The sequence below is a fragment of the Rhipicephalus microplus genome, chromosome 2, assembly GCF_043290135.1.
Source record: "Rhipicephalus microplus isolate Deutch F79 chromosome 2, USDA_Rmic, whole genome shotgun sequence".
Classification (NCBI taxonomy): domain Eukaryota; kingdom Metazoa; phylum Arthropoda; class Arachnida; order Ixodida; family Ixodidae; genus Rhipicephalus; species Rhipicephalus microplus.
Window position 1 is genome coordinate 45,897,042 of NC_134701.1, and position 14,431 is coordinate 45,911,472.

Below are 14,431 nucleotides of genomic sequence, written 5' to 3' on the forward strand. Positions count from 1 at the left end.
TCTATCTATCTATCTATCTATCTATCTATCTATCTATCTATCTATCTATCTATCTATCTATCTATCTATCTATCTATCTATCTATCTATCTATCTATCAAGCCGCTTACGTTTGGGTGCTCTCGTGATCACCTTCCTAATTTGGCGTGAACAATCTAAATTAGTATGGGAGTGTAAGATGGTTTGATGAATATGACGCACGGGTCAAGGCACGAATAATGTCACAATGCCGTCACGTACATCATCAAACACTTCCCACCATACAATGGCGCATACCAACGGGTGGGTATGTGCCGCTGGTATGCGGGTATGTTCCACAGGTGATTGACACTTAGTAGTTGCCCAGGAATGACAAAAACACACATGTGCAATTTTAAGACGTGAGCTTTAAGCGATACCCGACATCGATAGCGTCCACCCAACGAACGCACAAAATGAATATCAGTGTTAAGAAAAACCTTGCATAGGCAGCGTTGACCCCCTGACGGATTCAAATAATAAATTGGAGGGTCCCAGTAGGAATAGAACCCAAGAATTCTGAGGGCCCGTCAAGCATTCTACCACAGAGCTACGCCATGTCTGGGAACTACTTTTTATATAGACGCTAATCTTCGTGAAACGTCAGTAGTGGTTGCAGTGCTGCCTACTCAATTTTATAAATATTACATATGTACTCTTTTTAAACAGCCGTCACGTCAGGTTAACGTCAATTGTGGTTAGGTGTCATAAGCTGAAGTTGATTTATGTAGCAGTGTCCTGGGCCAGCAGTTTCGTGAGCATCAGCGCTTCATATCAGCTTCTGGTGCTGCTAATACGCATGTTCTAGTCAACATCGTTGCGCAAGTGCAAAACACTGCTTATATGAGCATCTGCCACTCTTCAGCGTATGTCTGTGTGTGCAACGTTTACGTACATTTAGCGTCATTTCATGACGTGTTGCTCAAGAAAAAAATTGCAACACGATGACCTTCTCTCCGCATACTTCGCATAACGTCAGTTTCCAGGTACGTGCGATATGCCGAATTTTTTTAGCGCAACATTGAACATTCATGTACTTCATGATCCATGTTTTGTATATAGTGGTTGATGCGTTTTTGCCATGCAGTTGTAATGGAAAATCCAATTTGTATATTACGTCAATTTTGTGTGTAAAACTGTATAATCGACACCAATGTATAACACTTACTTGATAGTGTTGCGTGTGATGTTGACGTTTTGTTTTAGTAAAAACTAAATTTTTTTCTCAAGCGTGGGCCGAGCTGCCGTTACTTCAAAGCGCTTCTGAGTGCGTTCATATAATTGCGCCTTCTTTGTAAGCACCAAAAGAGAAATGAAGTGGGTGTATGTCTAAACTATGTGTTTGGATATATCGCTTATGAACGCATTACTCTTTCCAGGGCAAACGAAGCTGTTCTAACAAAAGTTGATATGACGTCTGGTATATTCGCGCATTTTTCAATCTATCAATTAGTGTTAATATTGATCAGCGATGTCGACGCCAACACACAAAAGGAGCCAAGAGGACGAAGCAATGTGGTAGTTCACTTAACAAAATGCGTTTTGAGGAGAGTCAGTGGTACATTTTCGCTTAAAATCATAGCATATCCACAGCGTAAATGATAATGAGTGGCGCAAAGTGCTGGAGGGTTTCATCGCTAAACCGTGATCCATCCGGGATTATCGCCCACAACATCTTCAGGGACGTGACAAACACTGTATATATTTATACGAGAAATTTTATTATTCGAAAGCGGTGGCTATACCACGCTTCGGTTTCGCTTCAAAATATAACTTCTTTATGGTCGGTGAAGTGATGATTCGGTGATGGGGCGTAGTGGGATGTTTGCAAGGACGAAGTAGTGCGCAGTTTGCAAAGGTGGTTCTATAGGTGGTTACAAACAGACAAGGGATAGACACAGTGTCACAATCTATGTATATTTAACGCACACCTATGTACAAGTACACAACCATCTTGTATTTCATATTAGCCACTTCTCAACAGTATTTCGTTTATGGTTTGTGAAGTGGTTGATCAGGCATGAGGCGTAGTGGGATGTTTGCAAGAACGAGGTAGTGGGCAGTTGGCCAAGGTGGAACTAAAGGCGGTCACGTACGTATATACAAGGAATGAATAGACCCTCGCCATTAGAAGCTTTGCCCCTAACATATTGAAGTGCTAGAATAGACGACGACTAGACGGCAAAGTACATGAGAAGACGGGCGCTGTCCTCTGAAGTACTTCTCTGTCTTGTCCTCGTCTAATGTAGCGTAAATGTATTTTAAGTAAGATGGCTATAGTCACTTGTCCCAAGCACGAAATAGCTGTCTAGATGTACTACAGATAGGCTATACCCTTCATTGACTCTAAAGCTTCATGCGATTTCATACCCCATTCAGGCTACTCTCAACATCGCTGCCCATGAGTGCTTACGCCATGTGCCGAACAAGATGGCTAAGGATTGGTGTGTGCGTGGTCTCCGTCGTATTGCTGGCCCTACTTATCTACGGTAAGCAGAACTACTTAACTACGCTAAGCAAATGACACCGTTACAGAAAGCTTATTGCTACAGAAACTGACTGCCGCAAACTTATTTAAACACCTCAAGGATGAACAGAATTACAGAAATTTGCCGGCGCTTCAAGCACTTTCTCTCTCCTTTCGCACCAGTGAGCATGCAAAAAGCTGCGAAGGAAGAGGGAAGGATGACACGTGGGCAAGGAGCACCCGGTGGCTAGCAATCGTCATGATATTAAACACCCGCTTGGCCCGTCTTTCGTCGAGTGCGCGGCTTAACTTTTATTGTGACGATAGTTATACCGCGAGAACAGAACCACGAAATGAAGACGAGAAGGACACGATCGCTACGCTCGTGTCCTTCTTGTCTCTTTGTCATCGTTCTGTTCTCACGCTATAACTATCGTGTTGTCATGATACTAGCCCAAGCTGCCACAATTTTATTGTGATCGTGCGCTGCGCGCACGTGACTGCGGCATCTCGTGGCAGCCTCGTTAACTATACAGCTCAGGATGTTCAAATCATACAATGGCTATGAACCTCAGGGTTTTGGCATGTATTTCGGAATTAATGCCATCATTTGTAGAAAGAAGAGGGAGAAATTTCTAGCTCTCTTTGGTGGCTACAAGCCATCGGGCGCGTGCAGCGCTTTAATGTATGGCTCGCGTGTACTTAAATAGACCTTTGTACCGCTCGGAATGTCTCTGCAGGCGGTGCACTGGTGTTTCCATATCCGGCGGCGGACGTGAACAGCGTGGGGTTTAACCATAGTGTACTGGAATATCGGGTAGTGTGTTCAGGAAGAAACCATGGCTGTCGCAGTTAGAATCGAAAACCGTGAGATGGCGCCATTTTAGCATGGGCTGTTTTGAGTAAGCACCGCGCGGTGGCGCTCGCGACCGACACGAGTTATACGTGTCGGTCGCGAGCGTGTCGACCAAATGTAACAGGAATGCAGTGGTAATGAAAAACAGGGCACGGTGGAATTACAATTGGTATGAAGTTGTGAGAGGAATAAGGAAAGGGGTCATTGTGTCTGGTTTGACGTTCGGCAATGCGGTCTTGTGCATGAGATCAGAAGTTCAAGCAAGATAAGAAATTAAGCAACTTGGAATGGGTAGGCTTGCCTTAGGAGCTCAAGGGAATACACCAAATCAGGGAGTACAAGGTGATATGGGATGGACATCATTTGAGGGCAGGGAAGTAGCAGCAAGATAAAGTTTGAGAAGCGATTGAGAGAAATGGGGGAGGACCGTTGGGCTAAGAAGGTATTCAGCTACTTGTACATCAAGAATGTAGATACAAAATGGTGGAAGCGAACCAGAAAACTGACTGGTAAATTTTTAAAAAACAGCCGGGGGCCAAACCAAAAAGAATTATCGGTTAAGAAGGTGAAGGAAGCTGAGACCAATATGTGGAGAATTGGCATGTTTAAGAAGTCCGCACAAGAGATATATCGAACTTTTAAGCAAGAAATTGCCAAGGAAAGGTTCTATGATATTACACGGGGTAGTTTTCTACAGTTTGAGGCCAGGAGGGTAGTATTGCGAACCAAGACATATCGGGCCAAATACGAAGGAGTAGACACGGTATGCAGTGCGTGTGAAGAGGAAGAAGAAACTGCGGAACACGTGATTATGTTTTGTAAAGGGCTTCATCCTATGGTTCAGGATTACGGCGCAGTGTTTTTCAAAGCATTGGGGTTTAGGGACAGGGAGGGCAAGGTAGACTTTAAATGGGTAGAATTAACTTGAAGGAGGTTATCCAATTGGTGGCTAAAGTCAAGGCACCAGTGAAAATAAATCCTTCACTGCAAAGTACGAATCCTGAACCTCACTATTTATCGGAAAAATAAATCTAGCTTTTCGTTCATTACGTATTACTGCTTGGTGGCGCTAGCCACCGCCTGATCTAAAGGGTACAGCCATTTCGATTCATCCATTCATCCTGTCACATCACCCATTGCTACTTATGCACCTGTGTACTTTGATATTAGTAATAGCAGGGGTTTAATTTCAATAACCTACCACATTTCAATGAAGGACACTGTAGTGATGTGTTCCAGAAATTCAACCACTTGAGGTGCTTTAATGTTCACCTATATCTAGGTACACGCACCTCCGCATTCGCGCTTCTGCCGAAAAAGCAGCCACCACTGCTGCGATTTAATCCCGCGATATGCTCTTGTATGCGTCGCACTTATTAGTCTTTTGTGTTTACTTGTTGACACGTTCGCGAAAAGCATTCTGAATGGCTGTGTTCATACTGCATTCAAAACAAAACAAAATTTCATTAAGCTGCAACGCACAGTACCACAGAAAAAACATGTAATAACATACGAAGGCGAAGCATAAGAAACAATTCGCCTGCAGTTTTTAAAGGTCGGTTGGTGAACAAATAAAAAAAATATAGGAAGCGCAAGGTATCGAAGGCGCATCTATAAACCCGGAAGTTTCTTGTTATATTACTGCTATAACGAGTCGCAGTCTGCAGGCACCCTTCAACAGCTTCGACTTTCCTCCTAACGCACGCGGCACCGTTCTTTTCCATAGTCTCATCATGCTAAGGTGGCAAAACTGCCATTTGATTTAAAGGCACGCCGTAGTGGAAAGTTTGAGAATAATTTTGACTATCTTGGGTCCCTAAACATGAACCTAAATATAAGTGCAGGCATTTTTGTATACGCGCTCACCGAAATTTTGCTGCTGCGGCCGGGATATTGCACTGTACAGTCAAAAGGAAACATTACTTGACACCACTGTGAGACTGTAAGAAGAAACTATTCACGAGCGCGCATACTGCAGTGAGCGGAACACTGGTCGAATATGCCGCCATTCTGTAGAATTATCAGTTCCCAATCACTTCATCATGGTGGCACCTGTCGGAACACTGACTGATTTTCGCGTGTAGCTTTTTTTTTCGTTTTGCCTCTCGAGACTGGTTGATACCCTTCATGAAAAAGTCATGAAGCCGTGTGAGTTAGCACGTAAAACTTGTCGTGAAATCGTGACAGCACTTAAATTACCGCTGTCTTTGACACGAGGTTTGGTGCGAGCTCCCAAAAGTTGAAGGTAAACAAAGCTTGCCGAAGCGTTCCTGCGAGACTGTAGTCCCTGTAGTGTTCGCCTCCTCGGATTCGTAGTCAGCAGGAAGGTCCATGGTCAAACCTGAATCAGTGCCCTCACCGTCAACACAGGATGATGCAGTGTTCTAGTGTATGGTAGAATCGACCGCCGAGCTCTTCCGGTTTCTCGGAGGTCTTGGATGTGTCGCTCTCTTCGGTAAGTAGCTTGGAGCGTTGGGCAGTAATGTAGGCACAGCGTCCGGCGTCAGCTCTGGTCTCCTACGTGGTACGCGAACTTTTTCGCTTTTCATAACGCGCACGTAGTCTTTTAGAACGCATGACGGCTCGAAGTGTAGCTCACATACAGAGCAGCCTTCATCCAAGGTCCCATTCTTTCGATGTAAGTTCTGTTCCCAAACCTTCCTCCAGGCTCCGGCTTTTGGTATAGCGAAAAGCGATGGCTGCTCACCTTTTTTCGACTGGTAACCTTTTTCGCAACCAGGTGAAAAGCAGTGCGATTGTCACCAGCGAGTCGGCATTGTCTTACTGTCGCGCGGCCAGCAAACACATTGCCAGAAAAACACAAGCAACAGGTCACTGAACAGCACCCGAGAAGGCAGAGTGGTGGAGCTACACCACAGAACACCTAGCTACACTGACAATCCTGCCAGGATGGATGGATGGATGGATTGATATGGCTGTACCTTTTAGATCAGGCAGTGGCTAACGCCACCAAGCCGTAATAACGCTAACACCGCCAACACGTGCTACTGCAGGGCCGCCTTGCGGACCAGTTTTTTGTCCACGTGCGCCACTTCACGCGATGCACGGCAAGAGAAGGTGCCCGAACACACTACCCCATATTCTAGTACACTTTAGTTCAACGAATCGGCGGCAGCATGATGCAGATGGTGAGGGTGGGGGTGAAATTTATTAGTACATTTTTTTGCACATTTTTTTTTTCAAAATAGCGCACGCGCTGCAGCGCTTGTGGCGCCGCGCCCTCTGCCTATTCAGAGAAAGGAGACGTAGCTATGCGATGCTGCGCCCCTTTTCTCTCCATAGGAAGAGGGTGCAGCGCGGCGTGAAAAGTCACGCTCTCGCACACTGCAGCGGGTACGTGTGGTCAGGTCAGGGCTCACCATTGCATCACAAGAGCGCAGCTTCTCATTTCCTCGCATGCTATCCTGCTTCCTCACCCGAAGAAAGACGGGTGGGGCGTCTTTTTCCTACTTGACGGAAAATGGCCCTTTTTATATAGTTAATGTATATGCTACCGTAGGTAGCAGAGCTGCTCATAGGTCCGCCATCTTGCCCGCCGGCGCGTCCATCTTAAGCAGGAAAGCTACCCCTCTGGAATGTAGGAGCCTATGCGGCTCAGCGGTTCCGTGTACTTTCTCAATGTACGCTCGCTCATGACGCGTCGCTGACGCTTGCCCATATCTAAAGGGAAGACAGGGGGGGGGGGGCTCTTTCTTAAAACTCTGGGTACGTGTATTTTACTGCAAATTACTCATACAAATCCGTGTTTTTCATGGTCTTCAGCAAGTCGGCCACCTACCCTCGAGAAAAAAAAATTACTGCATATGGGCCAGCGCTGGCACAATGACTCTCGCTTACAAAAATAAACTAATATGGACAGTAGGAAACACTAACGCCACACCGACAAACAATCCGCACTGCGTGAGTCAAACTGCCTTGCGCTTCGCCAGACAGACGGCTTGACAGTGCAGCGGTAGTAGTGGTGGTGCTGCGGTCACCAGCACCCATGCGGCCGTGAAGTTGGCTTTCCCTTAAAAGAACGCTTTGTGTGCACGTGAGCGCTCTCGGCGAATGGTGGCGCGAGAGGCGAGTTCTGTCAGAAGCGCAACTCTGCTACCTAAAGTTAGCATATACAGCACGGTTGCACGACCGGCTACAAGTCATGTAAGGAGAAGTACTCGCTGTTTTCTGCCCCGAAAGACCACGAGCGTCTCAAGCTCTGGCGACATGCCATACCGAGGAAAGATCGCCCGCTACAACCGACAGCGTTTGCGAGAGACATTTCGAGTTTCGTGTCGTGACTAAGACGTGGGTTGCCCACTACAACGGCAATGTACTGATGAGCGTGCAACGACGAGCATACCTGGCGTATGACGCTGTTCCCACGGTATTTCCGCATTGCCCGCCCTACCTCTCGAAGAGATCGACGACTCGGAAGTGGCCCGCTGAAAGGCAGCTTTTGGTGCCAGCTTAGCGAAAAGGCGCCCCTTGTAGCGTCAACAACAACGACGACGACCCGCCGAACTGTCACATGAGTTGCGATGAGATGCTTGCAGTCCAGGCAGGCATCGACATAGAATCTTCAAAAGTGCCGTCAGGACCAGAAGAAACTTGTTATTCACCGTTCGAAAGCTTGTGTGGCGAAATACCACAATCATTTCTGCCTTCTAATTCACGGGGTCACCATAAACTTGAGCTTGACGGTGTGAAGACCGTTGTGTTTTCTGAAATGAAACGTGCGAAGAAACTTGATTGTTCCTCGTCAAAACCTTCGGGAACACGTGCCGTTACGACGTTTCTTAACCCAAGGATTGTCGAAATTGACGAAAACATGAAGGCGAATGTTGTTCTAATGGGCCAGTCTATTCCCGGGACAATGCTGCCATACAGCAGTTCTCTGACCACTACGGAAGAAGTCCGAGCTCTTCTCAAGCACGTGGATGAAGTCAACATCTGCAGTGGCGGGCCCAGCCCTCTCGAATTCCCACATGTTGAGCCAGAAAGTGCTTATATTGATGTTTGCCAGAAATGGCGCCACAAAAAGTGCTGCATAATTCTCAGCGGGGATTGCCCATCATGTGAAAAGTGCATCAACCTGGCAAACACCTTGCGGACGAGAAAGAAGAGGATGGAGGAGAAAAAACGTTTGTCGAAGCCAGGCCGTCTGCGTCTTCCTTCTTTGCAGAAAAACGCTACAGGCTTTTTCATTATGCCACAGAGGGTTCCCGCTATCAAACTGCAAAGTAACTAGAAGAGGTAGACGTCATTAGAATCGCGCCGGCCGGCTGCTATAACAGTTGCGTCGGCTCCCAAAGTCGCCAAAGCCACTGAAGATAAGTACTTCGAACGCTTGCGCATAGAAAAACGTTGCTGAATTTATAAACGACGTGCAATAATGCACGTAAAGATAATTTTATGAGCTTACATTGCTTAACAGAGCGAGTATTTACAGCGTTGGGTCCTATGTGTTGTGCTGAGCGATGGCCCCCATGCATGCGCGCCATCCATCGGGAACTGCCCGAAGCGCACGCGAAACCCAACGTTTCTAGACTAGGTAATACCCCTGTCACACGGGCACTTAAAAGTCTTTTGAGTAAGCGGTCTTTTTCCGAAAAGGAGTTCCTGACAGCAGACACACGGCACAGAGCGAACTCCTTTTCAGAAGTGGTCTTTTTCGTAAACGGCGTTCGTCGATCTCTTTTACGGCTCTGAATGAGTAGCCTCGAAACCAGTGGGCGCCAGAAATTTTCGAGTGGTGGGAAAAAAAGAGCGAATGGTTATTTTTCTGTCACCAAAACTCTTTGTAAAAACAAATTTCATATCCTGCAGAAGGTGTAATGAACTCTTTTAATGGTTATTTTTTTTTCTACTCTCGTAAGCAGCTACAACGCGTCGACAATATCACGTGGTGACGCTCGGTCATGCGCTGCTTTATCCTCTCCTTGGCGGCTTTTGCAGCGTCTGCCTCGCTTTCCAGAGCGAGAAGGCAGGCCGTGAGGCTTGCGATCCTCGCTTCTTCTCCCGTACGGTCGCCCATAACGTGTCGAGAGCAGTTGAGAGCAGCGAAAAACAAATACGGTAAATAAAGGCACAGTGGTGCCAGACGGACTTGTGCACGTCGCTAGTTATGAGAATGCTTCCTTATCTAGTGCAAAAAACTTTCACATTGGTGTTTCTTCAACTCTTATTCTAAAATTTATTTGAAGAAACGAACAGTGCAACAAGTCTTTAATTGTACATCGTTTAATTTTCATTGCTTCTCTTTTAACTGCTAGCGCCACGCTTTCGCTAGCGTCTTCGAACGAAAACACTAAAAGGAGATCGTTGCTGCCGTGTGTCTGCGCCGCAAACATCTCTTTGTTAAAAGTCTTTCAACTTCGTAAAAGACCGCTTACTTAAAAGACTTTTTGCGCGCCCGTGTGACCCAGGTATAAGTTGCAAAACATAGCGATGTTGCACGGCGCCGCCAATGCCAGCGACAAAGGTGGCGCTGCTGTCGCATCTAGATTCACTCACTGCATGCTCGTTCACAGAACACCTAGCTCGCTCGTGTCACTCCCGTAACGTCCATCGCTGTGCATGTTGCAGTGAGTCGATATCTGTGGAGGCTTCTTTCTGCGTGAACATTTTTGTGCTTCAGCGTGCCCTGTTCTGCTTTGTACGTGTTGCGTGTTTTCATCATGCCCGGATGTTGCGTTCTCGGCTGTAGAGTAGCTACGGGAAATGAGAGACACCACGACATTGCTTTTGTGCCCACGTGTACTTGAGCAGCAAGAGGTATGGAACCATGCTATTTCTCGTGCGGATAAGAAACTGCCCAGCACCTCACGTGTGTATGATATGCACTTTCATGAGAAGGACATCCTGAAGACTTTCACTCACGCCATATGGTAAGAAGGTACAAATCGCAAGAGGAAAGTGGGACCTCGTCGAAGGATGCGTTCCACGAATATTCCCGAATTTGCCCGCTTACCTTGCCCGCTTACTTTTGTTGCGGGGCCCGCGACGAAGAAGCGAAAGCTGCCCGATAGGAGTGGGGTATGTTCCAGAATATCATCGGCAAAAAAGAATAGACTATTTCCGAGCACTGAGCTCGATGACAGTGAAATAAGTCTCGACATGCCGTCAACTAGCGGCGTCATTTCGCTTCAAGACATAGAAAACGTTTTCTTTTGCATGTTGGCGGAACGTTGTTGAGAATGGCGAGACAAGACGTCTTGTGGTGTTTCTATAGGGCTCAAAGAAAAAAAAAGAGCGCTATTTGTGGAGAAATGCGTTGTCGTCGCAGAAGGCATGACAGTCACCATTAGCAGCTGTCACTATCGCTTAGCCAAGTCGCCTGGCAAAGCAGATACCATCATCCAATGGGCAGAACTTCTGGAGGACATAGAAAAGCTGCAAGTGTGTTCATGTTGTCCCAATGCGTCAGCAGGCAGACTCGTGAGTAATGACTACGAAGTGCTCACCGATACCCCCAAGTGCGGTCTCTGCTCGAAGCTTTGGCTGCAGCTGTGCTAACAGGTTTCATTAAAGGAACTTCAGAAGAAGCAGAGGGAAGACATGCTCAAGAAAATGGCCGCACGCGTAGCTTTTCGACGGTCTAAGTTGCTAACGAATATGACTGAGATGAAAAAAAAAAGCTTACTACTTAACCAGACAAAAGCCACAAGATTGCGCCACATAGTTGTAATTTATTTTCAAGCCCGAAAAACACAGCCACAAAAAAGGATGCCAGACATTTTAATTTGGTTTTTCGCGTCTAAAAATTCATTGCGAACGTACACCAACTAGCAACTAACCGAAAGGCTCGTGTATGTTATGTTATATATATCAAGCATTGTTTATTGTGGGCAGTTCAGAAAACCATAATTATACTGTATTTGCCTTACACCACTGAATATTACGCAGTATTAAGTTTCTGCAGCAGCACAACAAATCTCGATAATATACTGTTGGCAAAGTTCTTTCAGAACGGCCGCCACGGCGTCTTGCCACGACGACTACGCGTTTTCGTCTGCTAGCGGAAGCTTGTTGCGCCACCAGTGCCACCAAACCGGAAGCTGTCCCGGCGCCGCGCGACGAGTAGTCAGACGCGGGGAGTTTTGCGGCTTACCTAGTCTAGAAACGTTGCGCGAAACCGGTATGCTTGGGCGGGCGCAATTGAGCCACCTCTCATATTCCTCCACCGTGATATACAGTAACTCTACCTTCTCCAGAAATCGCAGCGCTGTCCTTCCCCTGGCGAATCAGGGCTGGAGCATTATGGGAAAGCGGAGCGGCGGGCGGGCAGAGCAGACGACGCTTTTAGGGCCCTTACACGCGCTAGCCGCACACCCGCTTCGCACGTGGCGGGCCCCCTGCCGCCCGCAAACGGAGAGCGAAATGGCGGCCCGGCGCCAAAATGCAACACAAGCGCTAGCCGCATGAGCGGCTCTGATGCGCACTCTGGTTGGACGATGCGACGCTGTTGAGGCTGGTAACCATTTGCCGTAGCTTCAGTTTTCGAGGTCGGCAACCATCACCGATAGCAGACGACGCTGACAAGTTCTTGAATGCGTTGGTTCAAGCCACCGCATTGATGATGAAATTTAGGCTGTTGTATTTTCACAACGTGTTTTTCGGCTGCAAGTGTTGCGTCGCCATAGTCATGTGTGTTTGAGGCTAATTACGCACTCCCTTTTTGTTGTCGTCGTCGTTACCGCACACAGGTCGTATCGCTCGAGTTGCGTTTGGCGCGACGGCGATCTTTTACAGCTAGCAGGAATGCGGGCGCCAACATGCACAAGCTCTTTGTATTACAATGAAGAAAAGGCCTGCAGTGGCAGCGGCATTGCATGCTGTGATACCGCGATTTTATCTACAAATAGCTAAAGGAATTGACTGGTCAGTAATGTTTATGATTGGGCGCTGGTATATCGTTGTGCGCGGCTTGCTGACGCGCTCTTTATTTTGCTTTATAGAAGTTCGCGTTTGCTTTATAACATGTCACAATGAGCTCGACAAGTATTGAAGTAAGTAAAGTTGCAGCCTAGAAGAAAATGTTTAGCATGTGTGATATATTCATGAAAGCTGGAATTGAATGTATGTGCATATCAAGTAGACATGCATCATATGAGAGGCGCTATAGCTTGATTTTTTAAACATTCCAATTATGAAGTGTAATGTGTGTTTACATTTTATTCAAGACACCTTGTTGCTGTCGAAAACACGTCTGCACTTTTTGTTGGTGTACGTAAAAAATGACACCACCAACATCGCTGTTATTTTAACTGATCTTAAGGTTTCACAATTTATTTGCTACAACTCATTCACTTCTACATTCCTGTTGCTCACCTCATCATCTTTTTCCATTGGCAATATGGTTCCTTACATACCCCGACACAGCCTCAATGTTACATGGACTAACATGATGCAGAACCAGGTTTTCATTTCAGAATTTTAGGTTTCTCCACCCACTTGAATGTTCTGTGAATGATGTGTAACAAATTTTTGGTGCTTCAGCTTCTTTTTTCCTCATTTGCGTAATTGTTAGCAGGAAATCTTTTGTTTGGCTATGTTCACGGTACTCCGGTGAAAGGCACGTTTGAATGAAATGCATTTTTCTTTTTGATGCCAATGAAACCATGACTCTCGTTTACTGACGCATATTTGTGCGTATTCTAAGGTAATCCTTTTTTTCTCATCACTTAATATCTCAGTCTCTTCTGGAAAGCCTGAATTCCTCCATTTAATATTTTGCTAGCTGGAGCAGAGTGCCAAATGCAGTAAAACATGGGCAGCATCTAAGGCATTCCCTCTATGATCAATTGAGCTGTGCACAACGTCTCCTCCTGACACACAATTGCAGCGATCAATCATTTTGGGGCATAATTGTGTCAGTAAATTCGAATCATTTGTCACTTCTGCAATTCACGAGTTTTAAGGTTCTTGCAAAAGAACCTTGCTGAATATGTAAATGTGTTGAAATGTGTAAGGCTTCAGAAGAGACAAGAACACTTCTGTTTGCTTTAACTCTGGCTACATAGACAAGAACAGCCACAACGTAGTGTAATACGCTGTGCTAGACCATTCTAGTGGCACAAGGCATGGCCTTGGCTTCAACTAGCTGTCCGCGGGACAACTTGTGATACAATTTGTGATATGCTCTTTTTTGGCTACCAAGTTAACCAGTATAGAATATTTTGCAAAATCTGCCATATGATCCTGAATTCTGACTGGTGTGAAAGTGCTTGAGCTTCAGCGCTTTTTTTTGTACGGATGTCCTTTTATTCTAATTGTTCACGTAATGTGTGCCTTCACATTATGCGTACACATGGTCATGGCAACGATTGACAACACTGAAGTGAGCACCAGAATGTGTGTGGGCTGCCACAGGGGTGTACGCAGTTTTTTTTGTGGGCGTGGAATTGGAAGAGGGGCACCACTATGATCTTAAGTGGGGCCCGGTTCGTGTATGTGATCGAGCGTCATTTCATACTCTGTATACTACGGGGGGAAAATATTCGAAAAAGAGAGGAGGGTGTGAGCTCGGTGTGCCAACCCCTGGCTGTGCCACTGGGCTGCATCAACGTTGTATGCCTTACCCAGCTGTGTATGCACAGCCCCTTTCCACTGACTACAGGGTGAACATGATGTGACGTGTGGAGTTGAAATGGGGCATTGGCATGTTAATGTTTTTGTTGTATCATCCTAAAATCAAATATCAGTTATGCTGTACTAGCCCATCGAGCCGTTTCGTTCTGTCACCAGTGGTATTATTGTTAATGTAGTGGGTAGATCACTAATTGTTTTCTGCTGATAACATGAAGTGTTTTCTGCTGATAATATGAGTCTTTCATATTGCTCTTGTAATACTGAAGCATCATCAGCAAATTGCAAGCCATACTTGAGTCAGTCTGATAAGACATTTTGTCTGTCTGGGACAGTCTGTTGCCTTAGAGCAGAACAGGAAGGACTCAAAATACTCATGATTACCCCAAGAAAATGGTTATTTGCAGTGTTGTTACTTTTGTAATATGTGAAATACTCTATCTGTAGCTATTGTTTCACTAGAAAATTTTGCTTCAGAAAAACCACGTTACTGAAAAAAAA

At 46.0% G+C, this 14,431-nt stretch overlaps 1 protein-coding gene across 4 annotated transcripts in view; it reads left to right on the forward strand.

Annotated features, from left to right (window-relative positions):
- LOC119185027 (galactosylgalactosylxylosylprotein 3-beta-glucuronosyltransferase S-like) overlaps positions 1–14,431 on the forward strand; it is a 345,200-nt gene that overhangs the window by 131,399 nt on the left and 199,370 nt on the right. For all 4 annotated transcript variants that reach the window (XM_075886420.1, XM_075886421.1, XM_075886422.1 and 1 more), the window contains one exon: positions 2,397–2,506. In XM_075886420.1, the coding sequence (XP_075742535.1) occupies positions 2,419–2,506 (88 nt within the window). In that variant the 5' untranslated portion in view covers positions 2,397–2,418. The remainder of the gene's footprint in view (positions 1–2,396; positions 2,507–14,431) is intronic.